Raw genomic sequence first — 25,431 nt, 5'->3', positions numbered from 1 at the left:
ATTCTCTTAGTCTCTCTCTCCCTCGTCTTTCTCTGTTCACTCGACTACGACAGCGTGGTAGGGGAAGGGCGTGGTGGTGACTCCAAGGCAGCTCCCTAGTTGTGGCCCAAACGAGGGACGAGCGCACAGTGGTGGCTACCCGATGGCACCCCACGATGGCCTAGTCGACGATGGTCTAGCTTGGGGTAGTCAACGACCTAGCCGAGGCTGTCGAGATCTAAAGTGCTCGGCGCGGCTGTAGAGATCTAAAGTGCCATGGCCTGGGTCTACCTTGGGGTGGATCTAGCAATGAAGATCCCTGACACAGGGGTGGGACTCGGAGCGGGCTCATCGGTGGGCTAAAAAATAGGCTCGACCTAGGGTTCATAGTTTCTTAATCTATTTCCAAAAACGAACATTATAACTGCCTTTTAAAATCTCAATTAATAGTGATCCTAAAATGGTGGCAGCAAGCCGATGGAAAGTAGCCAGAGTTAGGGGATTGTAATCAGAGAATATGGATATTATTACGCACGACCGGTAGATGCTTCGATTTGGGTAGTCGATATGCCTAGGCTTATCACTTCTAATTGTTTATGTTTTTCGCACCTTACCCCCTATGAACCCTCTCCACAAGCATCTCGTTGTCGAGGGGTACGCCGCCTATCACTAAAAGAACAACGCCGTTAAATTCTAAAATAAATCTATAAAATATAAATACCCATAGCAAGTGGGAGCACTTAAAAATGGCTGGACAGGTTCTACCACAAAGAACCCAATGAGTTAAACCCTGAAATCTTGAAGGCCTTTCAGGCGACAAGTAGGGAGTGGGTTTGTCGTTGTCATTTTCCATCGCCTGCAGCCTTAGAGGAAGGTTGTCAGGTAGCAGGCTAGCTAGACAGAGGAGGTAACCGTAAGATCACAATTCGATGGTCAGAAAATGTCACCTAAATTTTGGAATAAAAATAGACGCACCTATTCAGAGCAGCACTAACGCACAACGCAGGCTAATAGAAGTGTTGGCTTGCGAAAAAAAAGTGACGGGCCACATAGGCTCAAGAGTGGAACCACTTATTACAAAAACACTCGTACCGTGGTTCGGACCCACAGGTTTGGTTCTTCCATAGAAAAAAAATAGCTCTGTTCACTTGCACTCTTTCTCGATTCACGCATCATCTGTCATCAGGCCTCCGCTTTTATGCTCGCAACGCGTGTCTCGGTGAGAGCTTCTACTCTGTGTGTCAGATGAAGCACACGGTGTCTCTGCAAGCTAACATGATATTCTGCGAAAACATTGTTTGAGCTGATTTGGACACTCAAAGCACCCTTGGAGCCTAGGGTTACCAGCCGGAGTGGAGCGTTAGGGAAGCCCTCATTGGCGACACCCTATAATTAGACTTCGAAGATTCCGAAGTATGTCGGCATGTACCAATTAAGCTTAGCTAGCTAGCACACATAAGTTAAACCATCTCCAACAACCGTTACCTAAAATATAAGATTCATTTTACGTTTGGATAACGCTATAGGTAAAGGGTTCAATACCTATTTTTGGTCTTCTTCAGCAGCAAGACCTAAAAGAGAACACTTTCTGCAAACGGGTCTTTAGAAGAGAGGATACTCAGATTTGAGTTATACATCTCCTGACACCCAAAATAGATCTTTCATATAGGTACTCTGTTGAAGGCTATAGGTATTGTTAGAGACCCATTTTAGGTTTGGGTCTTCAAATAAGTCTCCTATTGAAGAATGCCTTAGGCGTTGGGTTTATTTCTACTTACGTACTTGCTTCCAAATTATATTGCAAATAATCTCAAAGTCCACATGACGCAGCTATTGTTGGCACGAGAGTAGACACTGTGACACACGCGCGTATCATGGTACGTATCTCTTTTCGGAGCCAACGGCCAAACACTACTGTACCAACCAACGCAGCCCTTCGATCTTGTGCTTAATCGATCGGTGGTGTACTACATACTGTACCAACGTGGTACATATATAGGAAATTGTGCCTACTTGAGAAATTTGTTGCATGCGCCAATAATCACCCCGTTCGTTCATGCTGAAATTTAGCTTATACTGATATTTATGTTGAAATATTATGAGAGAAAAATACTGTTCTATAGTTAAAAAATAATTTTGAATAAGCTCAAACGAATATTGTAACAAAATCCGGCCAATCAGACCACTCGCTGTGGCTGCCGCTGGGCTATAAAGTGCTTGTTTAGTTCCCAAAAATTTTCTCAAAAAGTGCTACAGTAGCCGCCACATCGAATCTTGCGATACGTGCATGGAGCATTAAATATAGACGAAAAAAACTAATTGCACAGTTTGGTTGAAAATTATGAGACGAACATTTTGAGCCTAATTAGTCCATGATTGAACAATAATTATCAAATAAAAAAAAATACTACAGTAACCAAATTCCCAATATTCATAAACTAAACACAGCCAAATACTTGGCATGGTCGCCACCCTTGAAGCACACAACACCCACGCAGTCGAGAAAAGAGAACGAGAAGGAGCTGCTAGCTAGCTAGCAATGGCCTTCGTCAGCAAGTCAATAGCTTCCCCGGCGCTTCTGTGCCTCGTCATGGCTCTCGTGCTCGTACGTGGCATCCTCCAAGGCCCAGCTCCTGCACGCCACCCACTCCACCAGCTCCGACTCCAGCACGGAGACAACTCCTGCACTAGCAACATACCAATCTCTGTGCCCAGCCTGTTTTTTTGGCTGGACTTTTCGTTGCTGGATCATGAAAAAAAATGCTAATTAATTTGATGTAAGAGAAAAATACTATTTTGATTAGAAATTTACGATCATTTACGAGGGAATAATCCCAGCCGAACAGGCCGATTCTTCCACAATTCACGATGCGCTCCTGCATTTATGTTGGCACTGACGTCGATGTCGATGTCGATGTCGATTTCGAGCTCCCCGCTATATATTCTCGGAGCCATCACGTGCACCACAATCAGCCGCTGAGCTTGAGCACGCCCGCCATGTGCAACATGCATGCGCGACATGACCGTACGTACATGCATGTGTGTTGTTGGCTTGTTGCATGGCTATTTACTGATATCATGCACTCCTACTATATATACTACGTAAATAAGCTCCCACCACTTGCATGCTTCTATGCATGTGTTGTCTACATGCGGACACTAATCCGCGGGTAAATGGGAGTTTGTAACCAGTCAGTCTGGGCAATCGGTTTAAACCGATAGATCGGTTCGGTTTCTTCGGTTTCCAAAAATTTCGGTTTCCAAACATCAACAACCGATCGGTTCCTTGGAAAAACAGAAGCCGACCAATTCGGTGTCGGTTTTTTACAATTGGTTTTCAGTTTCAACTGAACAAACCGAAGCAAGTTAGCACCGAGAAACAAGAAAGAGACAAGGAGATTGTGCTTCAGATCCCAGTGCCCAGAATCTCATCTCAGATTACAAGCGAAGGAGAAAAAGAAAAAGAAATCGATCTAACAGATGCTTAGAGCCTTCATCCAGTTGACTCGCCGGCTCGTTGGACACGCCGCCGCCCCGCCACCATCGGCCCTCCGCGATGCGTCGATGGGACTCGCAGTCGCCGCCGCGCCGCTCACATGCCGCAACGCTCGCCGCGCCACCACGCTGCTCGCCGGCTCGCCCACTGCGGCGCTCGCTGCTCCGTGCCCACCGCCCACTCCGACGCTCGCTGCTCCGCACCGCACCACCAGGGTAGAGGATAGGGTTTGCCGGTTTGGAGTGGCCGAGAGGCTTGTCTTGATCTCGACTCAGTGTCTCGCTCTCGCGTGGGAAAAGGAAGTGGGGGACAGAGGCGGAGCGGATTGGGTTGGGGATGTGAGTGGTGGAAACGTGGAGAGGCCGAGTGGGCCTGTGTAATTGGGCCGAGGTGCTCTGGCGAGACTTCAGCGCTCAGTCACTCACTCCGCTCAGCGCTCAGTCGCTCACTCGGTACTTCGGTTCGGTATGGCAGAGAAACCGAAGCCGAAGCCGAACACCGAACTTCACGGAACTGGAAACCGAAACCGAACCGAAAAACCAAACTACCGACTTTTTGGTTCGGTTTCGGTTCGGTTCGGTTCGGTGTTCGGTTTTCGGTGCAAAAACGCCCAGGGTGAGTAACCAGCTTAATTATGTACCTTGTGGCATATTTTTGTATACGTGTGTACGTACTCACAAATACACATATATATACTGGATGCATATGAAATTAATGCTTCTATTACATCAATGATATTCATCCATCCCACTAAATCATTGATATTTACTATGAGCTAATCATCATCTAAAGCTGCAACTAATACCAGTGCCACGACTTGTGATAGAAAAGCGGTCATGGCCGGGATCACCGAACATCCGTGATCCATCTCTCAACATATGAAATGCCAGATGTGCACTTTGCTGTGTTCCAATAAATCTTGCCATGCAAACAGATGAGATGTGCAGGAAAAAAAAGAACTGAAAGAAAATCTGAAATAAGGAAAGAATTTTGTTATGGTATTACTCTATCAAACTTGTTTTGTAGCTCTGTGCTGATTTCTCTTTACGGTTCTGGGCTGAATTTACGACGAGGACCTGCAAGGAGGACAATCAGAAAAGAAAACATTGCAAGCATGAAATGTGAGTGATGCCTTAGCATAGATTTCGTTGCATTTAATCGGCGTTCCATGGTGTCGATGGAAAAGTTGTTTCAACTATTGTCTCTCTCCAAATATATATACACACATCTCTATGCATATTCAATGGTGCATAGCAAAAGAGCACATGCCCTTTTTCTCGGAGTCAGGGAAATTTTTTTAGATAATGAAAAATAGTCTCGGCTTCAGCCTTCTTCGAAAAGACACATCAGTGTACACAAAAAACAAGAAAATACATCCAAGACTAAAACTTATAATGGGTACGGTTGGTTCAAGGTGGAGTATACTTTTACTAGCAAATATATCCGTGTGTTACAATAAGAAAAAATAAGCTATCGGATATTTATGGGATACGAAAACATGAATGCTACTTATGTATTTATGTTTTATCTTTCTATAAAATTTTAAAACTATAATTTATTATAAGATGATCATAACATCCATAGGTTGTTACAGTTAAATATTGAGTTTCGTTTGTAATTCTAATATTTGATTCAAATTAACAAGGAGTTAGTTTGCCGATACGTGAAGTATTGGTCTGTCCGATATATAATATAAGCCAATCAAGTTATAAATATAAAATAAATAAATAAATAATGAAAAGGATGAAAAGAGGAAAAGTTTATGGTTTGTGATAATAATATTTATAGTTAGGAGAACAATCGATGTTCATGAGGGCAGTATTTCAGGTTCAAAAGAACAATATTACAGACTTAGAAGGGAGTAGAAAGAAAACAAATAAAAAATATAGAACAAAAGCAAATGTGAAAAATAAAAGTAAAAACGCAAAGGAAAGACACATGCATAGTAGGAAATAAACAGTAAAGAAAAGAAAAAAAAAGTAACAATGTTTGCTACCATTGGGTTAGCTGTTTGAAGTATTGGGCCAGTTGGGCCGAAACGTCCAGAATAGAAATAACCCCAACTCCGCGGGAGGTGGTCCGAGCCTCCGAAGCCTGCTAGGTTGCCGCTGCAGCCCTTTGTTTCTCGGGGGAATTTATGCCATAAAAAAAAGATCGCAATGCCTTGTGAGCCTCTAAAAAAGTTCAGCGGTCTTTAGCGCCACTGATTTAACTTTTTTGTGCCCTCCATACCACTGCCGCCAGTTTGGGCTCTAACACCGACAAACTGTAGGTGTGAAAAGTCAAAAATACCCTTAAGTTTAAATATGTCATTAATTTTTTTAGCATCTTAATGACTTCAAATGAAAAAAATTCAAAACTAGAAAGTTGTAGATCTCGTCGAGATCTATAATTTTCATATAAAAATTATCTTCATTTAATTCCGCAAAAAGTATGATTTGATATGATTAATATATCTTAGAAAAATCATATCTTTTTTTTGCAGAATTAAATGAAAATAATTTTTATATGAAAATTATAGATCTCGACGAGATCTACAACTTTCTAGTTTTGAGTTTTTTCATTTGAAGTCGTTAAGATGTTCAAAAAAAATTAATGACATATTTACACTTAAGGGTATTTTCGACTTTTCACACCTGCAGTTTGACGGCGTTAGAGCCCAAACTGACGGCAGTGGCATGGAGGGCACAAAAAGGTTGAAGCAGTGACGCTGAAGACCGCTGAACTTTTCTAGGGGCTCACAGGGCATTGTAATCTTTTTTTTAATATCACACAAGGAATTCCCCCTTCTCTCGTTCCATTGCCCTGCGGGCCGTCGCCAACCCCAACCCCGTTCTCCGGCCCGCCGCGCGCGCGCTCGCCATCTCTCGTGGCAACTACGAGCGGCAGTAGCTGCCGCCCTACGCCAGGTGCCCCAGGTCTTCTTCGGGTCCCTTCGCCGGTGACGAGCACTACCAGGTATGCGCAACCCTTTGTCTTCCCTTCATTGCTACGCGGAACCGTGCACCCAAACCCTGTACTTAGATCTGATATAACTAGAGCAACTCCAACAGTAGACCTCAAATTAAGGCCTTAATTTTTTATTTAGGTGTCCACACTCATTTTAGTTGGCCTAAATTTGTGCTTCAACTCGAGCGGTAGCACACAAATGAAGGCCTCCAAATTCCTTTAGGTACACATTGACAAAAGTGACCCGTTCGTCATGCTCCCTATCAACTGAGCTATAGTCACGAGGAAATGGAGTCACGGATCGGGAACAGACACAGTCGAGGCTCGCGGCGAGGTCGGAACTTGGAGGCGGAGCTCCCATCGGGGAAGCGCCGCGGACCGGATGCGCTCGATGGAGAAGCCATCTTCAACGTGTGAGCGTCGGGGAAGCGCCAGGGAGCGGACGCTCCCGATGGAGAAGTCGTCCTCGGCGCCGCCGGATCCGCGCCTCCAGGTGGCCGCGCCCGCGTAGGCTCTACCGGAGCGGAGGGAGGAGCCGCCGCGCTCGTCCGGATCCGCGCCTCCGGTTGGCCGCACCCGAGCAGGTCCTACCGGAGCGGAGGGAGGAGCCGCCGTGCTCGCCGGAGGGGAGGGGGGCGAGGCCCAGCGGAGGGAGGCCGCCGATGGAGGTCGGGGGTAGAGGGAGGGAGCACGCCGGTGGATATCAGGCGGGCGAGGCTGTGTCCGTACGGGCGCGGGGAGGAAACAGCCGCAACGTAGGATGGGGCTGGGTGTTGGCCAACAGGAATCGGGTCTGGGGAGACCCGATGATTTGGGTGCCCAACCAAATATAGGGTGTGTAGTATGGGCCCTACTGCAGTGATGTTTTTTTTGACTGGGTATCTATATTTAGTTATTGGGGTTTAAGTAGAGGTCCTGCTGGAGTTGCTCTTACAAGTGTATACATGTATTATGCTTACTAACTTCGATTGTTTTGCAAAAAAAAAGAATCGGGTGTTCATGTGTTCTTCCATGTCCTTTACTTGTTCCGCCCTTGTCCCTTGGTATAGCTGGAAAGAGGTAGGGTTTCGTGTTGTTCCGCCCTTGTCCCGGAGCCGACCGACGCTTCTCCAGCAGCATCAGTTGGGGGCGGTTAGAAGAACTCCGACTGGCTGCGCTTCCATGGACTTCTGCCCGCATTTCCCTTGTCAAAAAGCAGAGATTCTATGCCTGGATTGCTTGCAACTTTGCAAACATTGTGAGCCATTGGATCTCTCTTGAATGGTGGACGTACATGCAAAAGTTACGTCGTGAGCAACGTTACTGAATCCGCGTCCTTTCGTGTTATGATTATGAATCTGTGCCTAGATTGTGACTTCAGAATCAGGCTCTATCGTTGCAAGCCGGTACTTAGATTTCGACTTCGGAAAGAGTTACCAAAAAGTATTTGATGCACTTGACTTGGTGATGCTTTTGCTGGTAATGAATTCGTGAATGTGAGCTGTGTTTCATTTTGTCAATTTCCAGGATAGGGAATTATTTAGACTGAATTGTCAATGGTAACACAAATTTGATGGTTGCTTGTAATAGTTTGCTCTCGTTAGTAACAGAAGAGCTGCAATTTGGGAACGTGGTGTCCAGGGGTCTAATAGTTCTCAAATTGTGGATTTAGTGTGTGAACTCTTAGGTGCCGTTTGGATGGGATAAAGATTCTTAGATTCTAGCATCCCACATCATCCAAGGCTGCGTTCGCTGGTCTGGAAAAACCAGACCAGCCGGCTGCTCCTCCTCACAGGTGCACTGTTTATCAACCAGCCGCTACAGTGTTTCTCTCTCATACAACCAGTCAGTTTCAGTCAAGTTTCAGACCAGCGAACGGGGCGTTTTATTGGATTTTGGGATTCTAAAAATTTGTGAGTAGATAATGCTCTAAAATCTCCCCTGTTTGGATGGTGTATAGATTTTTTTTAATTCAAATTCTCCGAATCCCAAAGGATTCAAACGGCGCTTTAGATTGTACATGTATTGTAGTTTATGCAAATTCCAAACTTAAATGTTCAACTTAAGATATTATGTGATGTTTTAATATATTATACTTTTAATTATTTTCTACTTGTATACCGAGACGCTCGGCAAATTTTATAGTTGTTTAGCTAATTGCTCATTGGATCATATCAAATTGTGTATCGGTGCATTGGTACACGCGTGTACTCGAAATTAAAATCCTAGATTGGCCTCTGTTTGTTTGTACCAGAGGCTGAGGGGTTAATCTGTTTGAGAATATCATTATATAGTTTCTAGGACACAAGATAGTTGTCTATGTTACACGGATACGCCAGGAAGTCGCATATCGCGTATCCGATACATATCAACCCGATACGCTCAGGATACGTATCGTCGGAGTATCCGATTTTTTTTAGAATTATCCAAATTTTTATTATTTTCGTGAATATTGGATATGTGGGCTGATACGTATCGGCCTTGTGGATACGGCCCAGCCCGCTAAGACTACCCTTTTCCCTCTTCCCCCGACGTCGTAAGCCTCCGTCCAATCCCCGAACTCCCGCACGCCCGCTCGCCGGCCGCCGGCCACCGGCGACAAGCCTCCGTCCCTACTCGCCGGCCGCCCTCGACGAGTTTCCGCCCCTGCGACGTGGATCCAGGCTCCAGCGAACTCCCGTGAGTTAATCCCCTTCCCTGTTCTCGATCTCCTCTTCTTCTTCAGTTCGTGGCCGCTTGTTGCTTGATTTCCTTGCTCCCCACTTCGTCTTCCTCTCCCCATTCTCGATCTATTCTATTTCTGCAGTGCAGTTAGTGAGTTATTGTCGCTGGTGGCCTGTCCCTTGATTCACTTGGCAGTATTGGCATTTTTGAAGTGGCCGACCTGTCCTTGATGAACCTGAATTGCAAGCTATGACTTTTAGTTTGGATGCTCCACGGGTTGATGTTGCGGATGACAATGAGACATATGAGGAATAGGAACTTGTTGCTGCATGAATTGCAAGCCTGAATGCCTTTTATTAATTTTTTCCTAAATTTGAGACTACTATATTTAAGAGTTGAGGAGACTTCAGACCTGCTGTCCTATAATAATAGTACACTTAAGTAGTTAATTGTGATGTTTTATTGTTATCAGTTTTAAATTCAGACCTGCACTATTATTATTATTTCTATTTTATTTTTAAAAATAGTAAACGTATCCACGTATCGGTTTTTTCTGGAAAATTGATGTATCCGCTTATCCGTATCCTTCTGATACCGATACACGTATCCGTATCCGTGCAACTTAGATAGTTGTTGCTAGAATTCAATTTGTGCCATTGCATTACACATACTTTTGTTCTACAAACACACACATGTATGGGCATTCCATGTAAAAACATTGTTAATACTTTTGTTCACACTCAATGTCCAGGACATTTAGCTTATCTAGGCTCTTTCTGTAAATAATAGTGTGTAGTGATATTCTATGGCACTGAGGATCGAAACTAATGCCCCTGCATGTTTTAGCTCCCAGCAGAATTCAGGTTCACATACAATTTGCATTCACACACATAAGGTGCTTCTAAGACCCAAAGCCACTCCAGTTCCAGTCAACTTTGTGCATGGCTGACTGTAACCAAGCCAAAAGCTCTGACCTTGTGATGTCTTCCTGTTATTCTGCTGCAACTCCCAACTTCTTATCCATGTTCACTCATGCCCTGTTGTCCCTGTGAAGTTATCCTGACGTGCCCCGTACGTTACATGGATACAGCCCACACATATTAGGCTGTGTTTAGTTTGAGGGAAAGTTGGAATTCAGGTACTGTAGCACTTTCGTTTTTATTTGGCAAATAGTGTTTAATCATGGACTAATTAGACTCAAAACGTTCGTCTCGCGATTTCCAACCAAACTGTGCAATTAGTTTTTTTTCGTCTACATTTAATACTCCATGTACGTATCGTAAAATTCGATGTGACGAATACTGTACCACTTTTTTGGAACTCTTTTTGAACTGAACACGGGCTTAGTACATGGGCCAATATGTATCTACGCGATGGATACAGCCCAACAAGCGGCAGACCGCACGGTAGTAACCTGCCCACCCCGACCCTGCTCCTAGCCTGCCCCTCTCGAGTCGCGCTCCTTTGCGCCGCCTCCCGCACTCCGCAGCACCGAGCGCCGACGAAGCAGTGGGAGGAGCGAGCGCCGCCGCTTACCGGCCGACGTCGACGAGCCTCCGCGAAAGCCAGTGGCCACACCGGCGAGTTCTTCCATCTCTGCCAAACTGCCGATCCACACGGGAAGAGCCATCACGACGCCGACGGGACTGGGGACAGGGGATAAATCCGTCGGCACAGCGTGGATCCGGCGTCCTCCGGGCTCTGGCGAGTGGTGACCAGTGAGTTTATCGCCTTCCGACCTTCCCCATTCTCGATCCGGCGTCCTCCGGGCTCTGGCGAGTGGTGACCAGTGAGTTTATCGCCTTCCGGCCTTCCCCATTCTCGATCTACTCTGTTTCCTTAGTTCTTGTTCTCCACTTCCTCCTCTCCCTGTTCCTGATTAGTGTTATTTCTATCCACTAATCTAGTATCCAGTAGACGGCATCTCTAAATTTGAGTAGTGCTAGTGCTTCTGCTAGTTGCCTCTCCCTGTTCCTGATTAGTGTTATTTCTATCCACTTATCCAAGTATCCAGTAGATGGCATCTCCAAATTTTCTCCAAATTTGAGTAGTGCTAGTGCTTCTGCTAGTGCTAGTGTAGGATCTGTGGCCACAACGGACATTAAGGCTCCGCTATGGGATCATGTCAACATTCTGGAGAGGCCTAGATCTGGTGGAGGGAATGCTTTTATGGAGATGCAAATATTGTCCAACGCAAAAGCTCAGTAGCTGCACTAGAGTTGAAGCACATTTGCTGCTAAAATCAGGAAGGGGGATAAGTAAATGTCCATGGGTTACATGTGAAATGCTTAGTGAAATGGGGAAGGAAATTGAAAGGTGTAAAGAACTAGTGGAAAGAGGAAAGCAACACACTGTGTCCTTGCCTACTGTACCCTTATTCAGGCAATGATAGCAAAAAGATTGCTATGTTTCTTGTTTGTCAATTTCTCATATTATGGACCTGTGGTGAACTCACTAAACTCTAGTATGGACTTGTTATTTGTGAATTTCATGCATCACTATAATGTATGCAGTATGCACTATGAACTTATGAAGTTATGTTTTAAGATTTTAATATGCATTATTGTTTATTTGTATTAAAAAATACTAAAATGTATCCGCGTATTGTTTTTTTTTTTGAGAAATTGTCGTATCCGTATCCTTCCAATAACGATACACATATCCGTATCTGTGCTGCATCTCATGTGGCCTGTGGCCAGTTTTGGTAGCTGACACTACTCCCTTCAGTCGCAGAAGATTGGTGTTTTGTAGATGGACCAGATCCCCCGAACACAACTTCAACTACATTTCTACTATAATGTATTTGTTGACTGCCAAAGTTTTTTATGATAATGAAACTATTTTTTTGAGAAAAAATCCATCCTGTCCATTTTCAAATGTTTTGTATCAATGTAAACAAATGTAACTGATTATCAATCAAACTTTTGATAGGTTGATTGCATGTAAACTAGATCAATGGTTATATATATGCCAAGTTTGAACTAGCTTCAGCTATTGTTTAGTTATTTCTCCACATATGACCTAACATTTTGGCTTGATCGTTGCTATAATGCTGTAATACTGTTTTATTGGCATTTGTTATATTCATTTTCTATTTGGATATACTGAGCTGGGGGCTTCACTTCCATTCTTTGTCAAAGACACTGATTTGTAGAGATAATTCGCTGCGATTCTATATACATGGTTATAAAATGTGAGTTGAAGGTTGGAGTCAATATTTTTTGGTGTTGCTTTTATGTGTGTGTACATCTCTGTTGTGGTCTGTGTGTGATGTGCACTTCGTGCAGCTATCTTATAATTTTCCTTGCCACAGGAGCTTGATCTTATATATACAGACTTCAAGATGTTCTCGGCTCCAGGCAACAATTCTTTGGCTCTTGTTGCCCCACGACCAGGGATGGAGTTGGCTAATGTTCAACATCCAAATCAGGCTCCGGGGCCTGGAGGCAAACAGCGCACATCCAGCCTGGAGGCACCGATAATGCTACTTACAGGTCACCAGAGTGCTATCTACTGCATGAAGTTCAATCCTGCGGGGACTGTGATAGCATCAGGTTCCCATGACAGGGATATCTTCTTATGGTATGTCCATGGTGAATGTAAGAACTTCATGGTACTGAGAGGGCACAAGAATGCTATTCTTGACCTTCAGTGGACTACTGATGGGACCCAGATCATCTCTGCAAGTCCTGACAAGACTGTGAGGGTCTGGGACGTTGAGACTGGCAAACAAGTTAAGAAGATGACTGAGCACTCATCATTCGTCAACTCATGCTGCCCAGCACGGAAGTGGCCACCTCTTGTGGTTAGCGGTTCAGATGATGGTACAGCAAAGCTGTGGGACTTGCGTCAGAGAGGTGCGATACAAACTCTTCCCGACAAATATCAGATCACAGCCGTTAGCTTCTCAGAGGCAGCAGATAAGGTATTCACTGGTGGCCTGGACAACGACGTCAAGTGGTGGGATCTTCGCAAGAATGAAGTGACAGAATATCTCAAAGGACATCAGGACATGATCACTGGGATGCAGCTTAGTCCTGATGGGTCTTACCTCCTCACCAATGCAATGGATAACGAGCTCAAGATCTGGGATCTGCGCCCTTACGCACCAGAGAACAGGAACATCAAGACTCTTACAGGTCACCAGCATAACTTTGAGAAGAACCTGCTGAAGTGTAGCTGGTCGCCGGATAACCGCAAGGTCACTTCTGGGAGCGCAGACCGCATGGTCTACATCTGGGACACAACATCAAGGCGCATCCTGTACAAGCTTCCTGGGCACAATGGTTCTGTCAATGAGACTGCTTTCCATCCCACTGAGCCGATCATTGGATCTTGCAGCAGCGACAAGCAGATCTATCTTGGGGAACTTTAAAGTGACTGTCAGTTTTTTTTCAGCTAGATGTTCTTGTGATGCTTTGATGAGTAGGAGAAAAGGAGGCACCGACGTCCTGTTCATTTGCTTGAGAGTTGGAGTACTCGTTTGGCTATCAGGATGTCATTTGTAGATTTTCTTAGCCTATTCAGCCCAGTTGGATCTGCGGTCTGCCGTTCACAAACTGCTCCATGCTTTGTACCTTCTGGCTTTCTGATGTTAAACTTGATGCCATGCTTGAAGGTCATTGATTGCATGCACTGTGTCTAGAACCTTACTCTCTAAAAACTTGCCTGCCGTAGTGCTGTATGCCATATTGTTATCTTTTCTAGTCGTCTGAAACTAGTTGGAGAAGTGATACCGCCTTGGCACGATTTTTTTTTAATCTTTCTTGGCACGATTTGAAATGATTTGATGTATCTCTCAAAATTCTCCTTGTTCTGTGCTTGTGCTCTTTGCAACAATTGGCGGTGCTGGAGAGTTAACAGCTGTTTTATTAGTGAAGGTCGAGCGCTTGTGGAAGCTGCCAAGTGATTGTTGCTTCATTGGGCCTGGACTGATCATATATGAGCATAATTAAGCCTGGACAAAAAAACCCATACCCATTATCTGAACCCGAATTACCTGAATCCGGACTTGAATTACCTAAACCTAAAATTATTTTGGATAGTTCGGATATTAATTTGAGATACCCAAAATTAATTTGGGTAGTTTGGGTAATAAGTCATGGTACCCGAATTACTCAAATACCCGATGTATATATACATGAACGTCCAGCAGCCCCAACTTAGTCTAATTCATACGCCCAACAGAGAGCCCAGCGTCCCATCCCAGCACAAAAAATCCCCCAAACCCACCGTGACTCCCCGTGAGATAGCCTCGAGTCCTCGACACGCGAACACGAAGTCGCAAAACCTAGCATCCTAGCGGGCAGCGGCGCGGCTCTGCCTCAAGTCTTCGAGCGGTGGAGTATCGAGCCCTCAATTGGACTCCTCGAGACCTCCGAGCTCCAGTGGTCCAGCTTGCGACGGCGACCTCCCACGCGTGGCCACAGAGGCAGAGGGCTGGCAGTGCTGTTCCGCGAGCAGCTAGGCGACGCACGCACCTGGACCCCGGCGCCGGCACCACCGCACCGGCAAATCGAGGGACGAGGAGCCGAGAAGGAGCGCGCGGGGCAGATTGAGGGACGAGGAGCCGAGGAGGACCCCGGCACCACGCCGCACCAGCTATGCTGCTTGAACTCTACACACCGATTTTTTTAGAATCTCGGGTAGATCGGTTATAACCGAACCCGAATTATCGGCACACGAATTATCGGGACACGAAATATCGGGTTGTGTTTTTTTTAAAGCGAATATCGGGTATTGATTTCTATTATTCGAATTTCGAACTACCCGAATTATCCGACCCAAAAATTTCGGGTTACCCGAACGCCCAGGCTTAAGCATAATTACAAGGACGTGGCTAGCGCCGTGTCCATCCAGACGCCCGCGCAGCCCACCCTCGGCCTTCGTTCTGCTCCTGTCTCTGCGCCCGCCGGTCCTTCCCCTGACCCTCTTCTCTCTCCAACTCTCCGCGCGGACGACACACGGGAGCCAGAATGAGCGGCTGAGGACGGGCACACCCTAGCGCGCCCCGACCTGTAGCCCCCTGTCCACAGGCCCCAAGCACCTCCATCTGCCAGCCCCAGCGCGGACCTTCGTCCGTCGACCCTCGGCTCGTTTCTAGCCAGGCAACATAAAACACTTACAACATGAATGCAACATAAGACAAAATAGATAAAACATTTGGAACATGCTATTACAACATATGTGTGAAGCACATAAAACATCTAAAATAAAAACACTTACAATATACAACATGAAAACCACTCGCTGTAACATGAAACAACTGAACATACTATTGCAACATATGCAACATCTAAACGATTGCAAAATATGTCTGGAAACAGATGAAATATTTTGAACAAACGCTTGCAACATGCCTCTGAAACACTTGCAACATACGCAACATATGCAAAATCTCTCGATCTACTTTTGCAACATCAAAATAAAACAATTACAACATACATCTGAAATGCCTGAAACATATATATGCAACATAGGGGAGAGGAAGGCCGGGTTGGTCGATTACGACCATCGGGGTCAGAGCTAGCGGCGAGCCGCGACGCCCGAGCACCACTAGCACCGCATGCGCTCTGGGTGCCCTTGGCTCGGTCGAGGAAGACCTGAGGTACCATGGCACATACGCCCCAACGGCCATGGTGGGGGCAGCGGCGTGCGCGATGGCGATGGGAGACGGACGGACGGACAGCGAGGGAGCGCGGTGCAGCTGGCATTGGGGCGTGGCGGCGGTGGGGCACGACGCGACAACCGACGAGCGCACAGTGGGGGAAGGGACGCGAACGAATGAGTGGCCACGCTGCTATGTCGGGCGTCTGGCGGATAAGGATGATCGAGTGAGGATTCGTTTTATTTGTTTGTGAGAGAGATGGAGAGATGGGGCCTACTCTTGCCACACCACGTCTAGACGGGAGTTACGGATGGACGACCGTAGCTTATTATTATCGTAATTACATATACTCTCTCCGTCCCAAAATAATTCAAGAGTCAAACAATTTTATTTTGAGTAAATATATACACAAAAGCAATAATGCTTATGATATTTGATACATATCGTTAGATTAATTACGATACATATTTATATAGTAAATCTATTTAGAGGGAATATAAATGTTGATACTATTTTTATAAATTACAGTTGAACTTTAGATCTGTTGACTTTTAGAAGTGCGAGATGATCAGGGACGGACAGAGGGAGTAGATCTCTGCTCTCCTGAAAAACGAGGCGTCAACTTTCCGCGTCACGTTCACCCCGCCCCGCAAATGCCCGCCGTTCCGCTGCCCCGCTCCGCCATGCCGCCGTCCCGCTGCCCTGCGCCCGGCCCTCGGTCTCGGCCCATCCCCATCTCGTTCGCCACGCTGCCGCGCCGCCCGTCTGACACGACGTCCCGCCGCCCGGCATTCGCGGAGGAGAATATGGAGGCGCAGGCGGAGGCAGCCATCCGTGCCCATGCGTCTGCTACGGGACAGCCTTCCAATGTGGTGCAGTCTGTGCGTACGCTTCAATGGAGAACACAGCGGTCGAAGAGCCCGAGGTGAGCGGCGCGGCGGAGTTCGCGCCGGTGCTCGTCGCCGCCCATGCACACGGCAACTCCGTCGCCGTCGCCATCGGGTCCGGGCTCCTGTTCGATCGCAGGTTTGGAAATTGGAAGACCCTCTTCACTTTTATGGCTGCTTCCTAATTAAACATGGACCTCTTATGCAGAAAGTGCTCGTGTTTGATTACACGATTGGTATATTTTGGTGGAGGAGGTTGTTGTGCTTTTTTGAACTGAATCTATGTTCTCATCCTTTAGTTGTATTCTCTTATAACTTAGTTTCGTGTGTGGAGGAATGGGAAATTTGCTTTAAGAAAACAATGAAATTCTTGCTACTGAAATTGTCAGGTCCTAGGTGCTTAGTTTTATATTGCTGAATCCTGAATTCACATGTTCCAGTGAGAAGCGGGAGCACCTTTTCTTTGCATTTCACCTGGTGGAATGTGCAAGTAAATATTTACTTTGTTCCTACAGGGGCTGTGACAGCTATAAGTCTTGTCCTTATGTACTTAGGATAATTACGTGGAGTAGTTGGTAGCTGTGTCAGCCCTTATCTTTATTTCCAGCATCTACTTTAGCATCTCTAGAATATGCTGTAGCTTTTTTAAGGCTCAAGCAAGCTATCCTATAGATATCCCTAACCTGCCATAGTTGTGGCAAGGCTAATGAAATCTGAAATTCAGCCCCAAACATGTGTTTTGGTTCTAACAGGCTGGCCATCCAGTTTCACCTGTCAAATGACTGTGGCAGCCATTCTCATCCAGACGCTATAAGAGCTATTCGCTTCAGTGTGAGTGGACCTTTGTTCGCATCTGCTGGTGACGGCAAAGTTGTGAATGTTTGGAAGACTGGCTCGTGGCGTTGCATCCGGACTATGTAAGTGACACACTTTGCTCTTCTTTTCTCAATTCTCATTGCGGATAACATAATTAGCACCAAAGCAATGGGGCTTCAAGTTTGCAGTATCCGTAGTCTTGGAATTTGTTCCATTGCAATAATTGCATTTTTGCAATTGACATTATTTAGAAGGGCGGGTCTGGTGCAAGCGGTAGAGTCTTACCGCCTATGACCGGAAGGTCCCGGGTTCGAGTCGCGGTCTCCTCGCATTGCACAGGAGAGAGTAAGGCTTGCCACTAACACCCTTCCCTAAACCCGCACAGAGCGGGAGCTCTCTGCACTGGGTACGCCCTTTTTTTTTTTTTGCAATTGACATTATTTAACTGAAAAGCCCTGTTCAGCATTTTTTTATGTTAATTCGGTTATAGAATTTCATTATATGGTTATGTACATCAAATTTCACACTTTTGAGAATGTAATTTGAATAAGAATTTGTTGTAGTGTTTTCAATTGCAGAACTTTGGAGAAGAGGGTCAGTGCAGTTGCTATTAGCAACGATGACCTGTATCTAACTTGTGCAGATAAATTTGTTGTTTGCAATGTTTGGTTAATCATTTTGCGGGAAGATGGTGCAGAGCAGGTTTCAGTTGATAATAAACTTGTGTCAATTCTTGGTCACTATTGTAGTATCATCACTAGCATGGTATGAACACGTTTTAAAAATCTATATTGCCTGTGCTATATGTCTTTGTACCTCCTATATTTATTTCGTAGTGAACGTGTAATGTATTGACAAACCCACAAAGTCTGCTACACTTTAGTTTTATTTGTTTCTCCTTTCATGTCCTGTATAACCATGCTTTATCATTTGATTCGGATTGCAGAAGTTTTCGCCAGATGGACGGTTTATTGCTACTGGTGGCAGGGACTTCAAAATAAGTATGTCTTCTGTTCTTTGCACTGATTGGAAGCTGCATCAATGGAGCATAAACTTGGACTTATTCTCTTATTGTGTTGGAATTAATTTTAAAGGTCACATTATTCCCGAAGAATCCTCTAAAAGAGCCCCCCTGAAATACAGAGCTTTTGCGTTGGCCATACAAAGTATGTTTGGTGTACAATGCAATTGTTTACAATTCTATTCTATTTTTAGGTCCTTTTAATATCCGTAACAATTTGGGTTTACTGACTACGTTCTGGTCATAGAAGTTTCAGAGCTTAGTCTATGACTTGATAATTGGTTGTGACTCTTCTTGTAGCTTTGTGTCATGCATCGCCTTCACTAGCATATCTGAAAACTAGAGCTTTCTCATATCAGGAGGAGGTGATTCAACCGTGGGTACATAGTCTTTTAAGTATATTGACATGTACTTTTTGTTAGCATGTTTAATTATGTTTAATGCTTGCCATCTGTTGCCTGGGATTCTCCCCCTCTCTTAATTACTAGAATAGCCTCTCATATCTCTGTAATCTCCATGTTCTGTTATCAATTAAATACTTGAGCCTGTTTAGGATCTAATTTGGTATCCAGAGATCCTCACAATCCCGATCTCTCGCTTCTGCTTTCTCACTCACTCCCTATCGCTGCTCCTCCCATGGCTCATGAACCTTCTCCTAACGCAGCTGTTGCACAGGCTTAGCGCAAGCAAGCCGCCGTGGCCAAGGAGAAGGCCGACCAAGAGGACGCCACTACGACTGCCACGTGTGCGGCTGCCGACGCCCAAGCTCGTGTTAGTGTGACCCTCACCACTCTCAACGCCAAGTGTGCCGACACTGCCGCTCTCAAACGGGGAGTCGTCGCCTCCTATGACCGCATCGCCTCGACTCGCCCCGATGGTGATGGGTTGAGTGACGACACCGGAGATGACAATGCCCGCATATAGTACGAAGCTACCTCCATTGCCAATCTTCATGCCTAGGTTGTGGCTTTCCAGAACATCCACTCCCTTGTGTTGGCGGTTCTCGACCCCCTGTCCTTCCACTACAATTGGTGGCGCGATCTTGTTCTGCGTACTCTCTAGTGCTACACCCTCGTCGACCATGTCCTCTCCGATGTGCCTCGTCTTGGCGTTTCGTCCTGGCGCCGGATGGACTACGTCGTGCTGTCCTGGCTCTTCAACATGGTTACCATCGAACTTCAGGAGACCGTTCCTGTCCGTAGTGGCATAGACTGTCCCAACCTATCCTCCATGGCACCTCACAAACTTTCTCCAAGATCCACCCTATGTGTTTTTCTTGGGTGCTCCTCCAATCATAAGGGCTTTCGGTGGCTTGATGTCTCCTCCAACTGTGTCATCGTTTCTCGACATGTCACCTTTGATGAGATCACCTTCTCCTTTGCTGAATTTTAGTCCCCCCCTTCCCTCCCCGACTGCTAATGAGTTTTATTTTCTTCTTGAGTTTGAGCCCCAAGTGTGCCATCTTGGTCCACTAGTTAGCTCCTCTTCCGTAGGAACTCCTAGCAGCCACGTTCGACTTGCTCTGTCTAGCGTCACGCCCGTATTAGCTGTGCGGCTGCCTCGTCCTTGGCTGCTCTGACCTCACTGAGTCTCTTGCCACACATGGCGTCGACTGCTTCAGCGGCGCCAAGCCAGTCGAGTCTTGTGCTCTAAGTGGTGCCAGCTGCTCCACCTCAGAGTGTGCCCCCTCAGAGCATCATCACTCACCTCTCGGCTCCACCACTTACCTTGCTGGTGTACTGACCTACTCCTATTGTTGCAGCTTTTGTTGAGTTGCCACCCCTAGTCAATAATCACTCCATGACCACCAGAGGGAAGCTTGTCTTCCGACAACCTGCCAGCTACCACGCGATCGCCATCTCTCCCATTCCGAAAACTTATTGGAGTGATCTTTCTAATCCAAATTGGCGCGCCACAGCGGAAGAGGAGTATGCTGCACATTTTGTCCAATAACACGTGGGATCTCGTTCCATGTTTGTCAGATGTAAATTTGGTCACTGGCAAGTGGATTTTTCATTAGATGCTGATGGTTTCTTTGATCACTACAAGTCTAGTTGGGTTCTCCGTACCCCGGTGTGGATTATGATGAGACTTTCAATCATGTGGTAAGAGACACTATAGTACACACTATTATTTCTTTGGCTCTATCACACCATTGACCTATTCATCAACTGGATGGGAAGAACACCTTCATTCATGGTACCCTCTATGAGACTGTTTATTGCTATCCATCTATCACAATATTGACCTATTCATCTACTGGATGTGAAGAACACCTTCCTTCATGGTACTCTCTCCGAGACTGTTCATTGCTATCTTCCCAGCACTACTCTTCCTAACCATGTTTGTCGTCTCAACAAGTCTCCGTATGGCTTCAGGCTTCTTGCACATGGTACGTTCGCTTTGCAACATACCTGTTGTCTCTTGGCTTTGTTGAAGCCTACTCTGACACTTCATTATTTGTCTATTGCCGAGAATATGAGTATTTATTTACTGCTCTACTTGGATGACATTGTTTTTACTGCTTCCAGTGTACTCTTCTCCGTCGCACCACCACTACCTTGCAACAAGAATTCTCCATGAAAGATCTTGGACATTTGCATCGGAATTTCAGTTTAGCAGTTCTCGGGTGGTCTGTTCATGTCACAGCAACAGTACACCATTGGCATTCTTGAAACATATTGGAATTACCGATTGACAGCCGTGCAACACTTCAATTGATACTCACGCCAAGGTTTCTGCTGCTGATCCTGCACACTACCGCAGTGTTATTAGGGCCCTCCAGTACCTTACCTTCACCAGACATCGTTCAACAAGTGTGTCTTCACATGCATGACCCTTTGAGAACCTCATATGTCTACTATCAAGAGGATTCGTAGTTACCTTCAGGGTACACTCAACTACTGTCTCCACCTTTGGTCGTCCACTCCTTTTGAGCTCGTGGTCTATAGATACTCGCATATTCTCGGCAATAGATACTCCTTTTAAGCTCATGTCACGCATAATGTATCAACCGTCGGCCAGGCACGAAGCCCAGAGCAGCACGGCCTGATGGCACGCCAGGCCCTGCCGTGCCGTGCCTGGCACATGCCCGTGCCGTACCGAGCCGGCCCGGTGCCATCTATAATGCTTAGTTTTTTGGTGCTAATCTGGTTTCATGTTCATCCAAATGTCAGCACACAGTCTCTCGTTCAAGTGCATGTGGCAAATGGAGTTGTTGAAACTTGTTGTCTTGGTCAACTTCTGCCGGAACTTCATGCTCAGAGTATTTTTGTCACACTGTGCAGTCTACTTGTTCACAAATCCATTCAACATCAACGCACGAAGCATGTTGAGTTTGCCAACATCTTCACCAAAGACCTTCCCACATCTGTCCTCCAAAATTTCGCTCTAATTTCTGTTGCTTGCCAGCTGTTGCTTAGGATTCTCATCACCCTCTTAATTACTAGACTAGCCTCTCCTATCTCAGTAATCTCCATGCTTTTCTATTATCAATGAGATACTTGAGCGTGTTTAAGCTTTAATACTTTTTCTCTACAAGCTTCTCCTAATTTTATTTCATTTGTTAAGGTTCGCCTTTGGGACTAGGTAAATGTATGTCTCCTTTATACATTTCAAGTTAGAGATAAAGTAGCATCTTGAATATTTCTTTGAATATTTCGTTAAAAGAACACTAATGAACCATTCTTCTGTTTTCTTAGGTTTCAACTTTTTTCAAATTATTTTGGTATATATTACAGATCTTACCTAAGCACACATGATTTGGGCCACATCTGAAAATTGGTCGATCTCGCTCCTCTTGTCCATCTTGATAATGAAGGTTCAGTCTACCTACAATTTTTTTCATCCTGCCGGTGACAGTGAGGACCAAGCTAAGGAAGAACTTCTTCCCACTTTGGCAAGTCAACTCCTCTATCTCCAACAAAGCTCCATCCAAATTGAAGATCCTTCTACTCCAGTGAGCTTTATTCCCAGATGTTTGAGAGGAAATACCGTCTTTAGCATGATAGTTGGAACACTCTCATGTAGTATCTAGATGGAATCCTAGGCTCTTCCCTAAAGTTGGTTCGGTCACTTGAGGTGCAATATGAAACAAAACATCACTACTAGATATGGAGCTCTCTTTCTGTCGGTGTTTTAAGTTGCCACCAACAAGTAAATTTTTAATATTGTGCGTCTGGCTCGGATGGTGTGCTAAGAGAACACGATGTTTATACTGGTTCGGACAAAATGTCACTACGTCCAGTTCGTTGCTGCTGCTCGTGTTACTAGCACTGAAAGTTCGTAGTAGGGGTTACAAACGGTCGAGAGAGGAACAGGTCCCAAGTCTCCGGTGAGAGAAACGAATGGGTGCCGAGAGCTCGATCGCTTCTCGGCTGTGTGCTTGTGCGTTCTAATCGGTTCGGGGTTCGAGTCCGAATCGGTGTGATGTGTTTTGATGCGCTCGAGTCGAGTCGAGAATCGAGTCAGATGCCCCTTGTGGGATGCCCTGCTTTCCCTTTTATAGGCCAAGGGAAAGCATGGGTTACAATGGAGGAAGAGAGAAGAACGAGAGGAAGAAGTCCTTCAGGATCGCCGAGTCCTTCTTCTCCTCTATGCGGGTCCTGCCGACTCTATAGATGTCAACAGGGACAGCTTCTCGTCGTGACCCTGTCCATCACTGGTGCCATGTGCAGGCGTCGTCTACCGGTAATGGCGCTCCACTCTGTCCTGGCGGACGTTGTACGGGAGTTAGGCAGAACAACGCTGGTACGCCCGACGCTGTTCCTGACGTGAACTCCTAGGTATGACCCGTCGTGGGTTGAAAGCATCTAGGCCCTTAGTTGGGTTTCGGTGATTAATGATAATACGTGATTACTACGACTAACATGTGTTTTGTAGAGGCAATTAAGTTATGTCATGGTAATGGAGATTGATTGGGCTATCATGGTGGTCATGCCTCTACGATGGAAATCGTTTCAGTTTTCAAAGGATGAACGACAAGGTTAAGGATAGACTAGTTCTAAGTGTCGATTGGACTGGAAGAGACACTTAGAGTAGTTTAGGACTTTGTTTTTCCTTTGACCGTACTATTAAGGGGGGTATGGATAGGTAGCTTGACCTAGGTGAGTCTAGTGAGTTAGGTGTGGTGCACACTTGCTAATTCTAGCACTAGGTAGCTCCTAAGAAGCCCTTAGATCCATTGGAGCAAAATTCATTCACATATGATCGAGAGTTGAAAGTGAATGGAGGGTCAAATACTGACCGGACGCTGGCTCCGGGGTGATCGAACGCTGGCGCAGAGTTCGGTCAGTTCATTTGATCAAGGTGAAATCGTCTGGTGCGACCGAACGCTGAGTCCCAGCGTTCGGTCGACTCCAGTAAGGTTCCAGAGAGGGAAAATCACGACCGAACGCGTCCGGTCAGTGTTGACCGGACGCTGTCCAGCGTCTGGTCACATTTTAAACACTGGAGTTCGGGGAGAACTGACCGGAGCGTCCGGTCACCCGCAGAAGCACATAACGGTTCATTTTTCAGCCATGGTTATAAATACTTTCTCCATTCGTGTGTGGGGGTACTTTTGCTCATTCCAACAACTGAGAAACACCTTTGAGAGTGCCAAGAAGAGCAAGGTCCTAGTGAGGTGATTGAGATTTGAGAATCCCAAAGAGAGCCCTCATTAGTGAGATCAAGAGTAGCAAAGTGTGCATCCATCCTTCATAAGAGGCAAGCATATTCAAAGTGAGCTACTAATGAACACCGTCATAAAGATTAATAGAAGTGGCATTGGGTACATGGCAAACAAAGAGAAGAAGGCTCAAGCTCAACAACAACAAAAGCCAAAGTCAAAGAAGTATTTTGAGTGTGGACAAGAAGGCCACTTTGCCTATGAGTGCCAAACTCCATCACAACAACCATTGCCCAAGCATGCTAAACCTTTTGCCTTCAATGCTCATTACATACTTAGAAAGGATTCTAGTGGAAAGATGAAAGTCATATTCTTAGGACCTCCAAACAAGAATAGACCTAAGAAAATTTGGGTTGCAAAGTCAATTGTTGAGAAGGTGAAGGGCCCTCAACAAGTTTGGGTTCCTAAAGCTTGATCTCTTGTGTGTAGGTGAACTACATGACCGGTGGAAGTCATTGGGTTATTGATAGTGGTTGCACACAACATATGACTGGTGATCCTCGTATGTTCACCTCACTAGATGAAGAAGTAAATGGACAAGAAAGAATCATTATCTAGTGATTTCATCTCCAAGTGTTTCCAAGTGGTATTGAGCTAACCATGATGCTAAGGATGGTATAATAGTGCACTCCGATTGGTAACACGCTTCAAAGGTCCATCTTTTATACCTTAGCATCATTTGGTAGACATTGTCTCCTACATTTCCTATCTAATCATATGTGCAAGCTACAATTCAAACTCTTAGCACATATGTAGGGGGAGCTATTACTACCACTTAGGATTCATGAAACTTGTCCATATCCTTTTACACATGGTAAATATGCTTGGACAAGTAACATGGATTCAATTGAATTTTAATTCATATCTTTGTATAAGGGTTGTCATCAATTACCAAAAAGGGGGAGATTGAAAGCTCTAGTTTGGTTTTGGTGAATTGATGAAACCCTAAGTGCTAACCTAGTTTATCAAGTAATCATGAGATAGGTAGCACACTCCAAGTGATGAAGCAAATGAAGATCATAGCATGATGATGATGATACCATGATGATGATCAAGTGCTTGGACTTGGAAAAGAAGAAAGAGAAAAATAAAAAGCTCAAGGCAAAGGTATAAACCATAGGAGCTATTTTATTTTGGTGATCAAGACACTTAGAGAGTGTGATCACATTTAGGATTGATAGCCGTACTATTAAGAGGGGTGAAACTCGTATCGGAATACGGTTATCAAAGTGCCACTAGATGTTCTAACTCATTGCATATGCATTTAGGATCTAGTGGAGTGCTAACACCTTTGAAAATGTTTGTGAAGATATGCTAACACTTGTGCACAAGGTGATACACTTGGTGGTGTTGGCACATTTACAA

The 25,431-nt window shown here is 45.4% G+C and overlaps 2 protein-coding genes across 3 annotated transcripts; both read left to right on the top strand.

The window, feature by feature from the left end:
* The first annotated feature begins 10,473 nt into the window (after positions 1-10,473).
* On the top strand, positions 10,474-13,769 carry LOC136527071 (uncharacterized). Of its 2 annotated transcripts, none has more exons than XM_066519692.1 (2): positions 10,474-10,785; positions 12,381-13,769. In XM_066519692.1, the coding sequence occupies exon 2, from the start codon at positions 12,411-12,413 to the stop codon at positions 13,440-13,442; it is 1,032 nt and encodes a 343-aa protein (XP_066375789.1). In that variant the 5' UTR covers positions 10,474-10,785; positions 12,381-12,410; the 3' UTR covers positions 13,443-13,769. The 2 variants fall into 2 exon arrangements, with proteins under 2 accessions (XP_066375789.1, XP_066375788.1); XM_066519691.1 differs by having other exon boundaries at positions 10,474-10,856.
* Positions 13,770-16,327: 2,558 nt separating this feature from the next.
* Positions 16,328-21,411, top strand: LOC136526363 (uncharacterized). Its single transcript, XM_066519055.1, has 7 exons — positions 16,328-16,508; positions 16,553-16,700; positions 17,002-17,051; positions 17,286-17,478; positions 17,941-18,142; positions 18,324-18,378; positions 19,063-21,411. The coding sequence occupies exons 1-7, from the start codon at positions 16,328-16,330 to the stop codon at positions 19,077-19,079; spliced, it is 846 nt and encodes a 281-aa protein (XP_066375152.1). The 3' UTR covers positions 19,080-21,411.
* The last annotated feature ends 4,020 nt before the right edge of the window (positions 21,412-25,431 follow it).

Source organism: Miscanthus floridulus, chromosome 19 (genome assembly GCF_019320115.1).
Source record: "Miscanthus floridulus cultivar M001 chromosome 19, ASM1932011v1, whole genome shotgun sequence".
Classification (NCBI taxonomy): Eukaryota; Viridiplantae; Streptophyta; class Magnoliopsida; order Poales; family Poaceae; genus Miscanthus; species Miscanthus floridulus.
The sequence above is the reverse complement of the archived record's forward strand: the minus strand, read 5'-3'. Positions and strand labels throughout refer to the sequence as shown.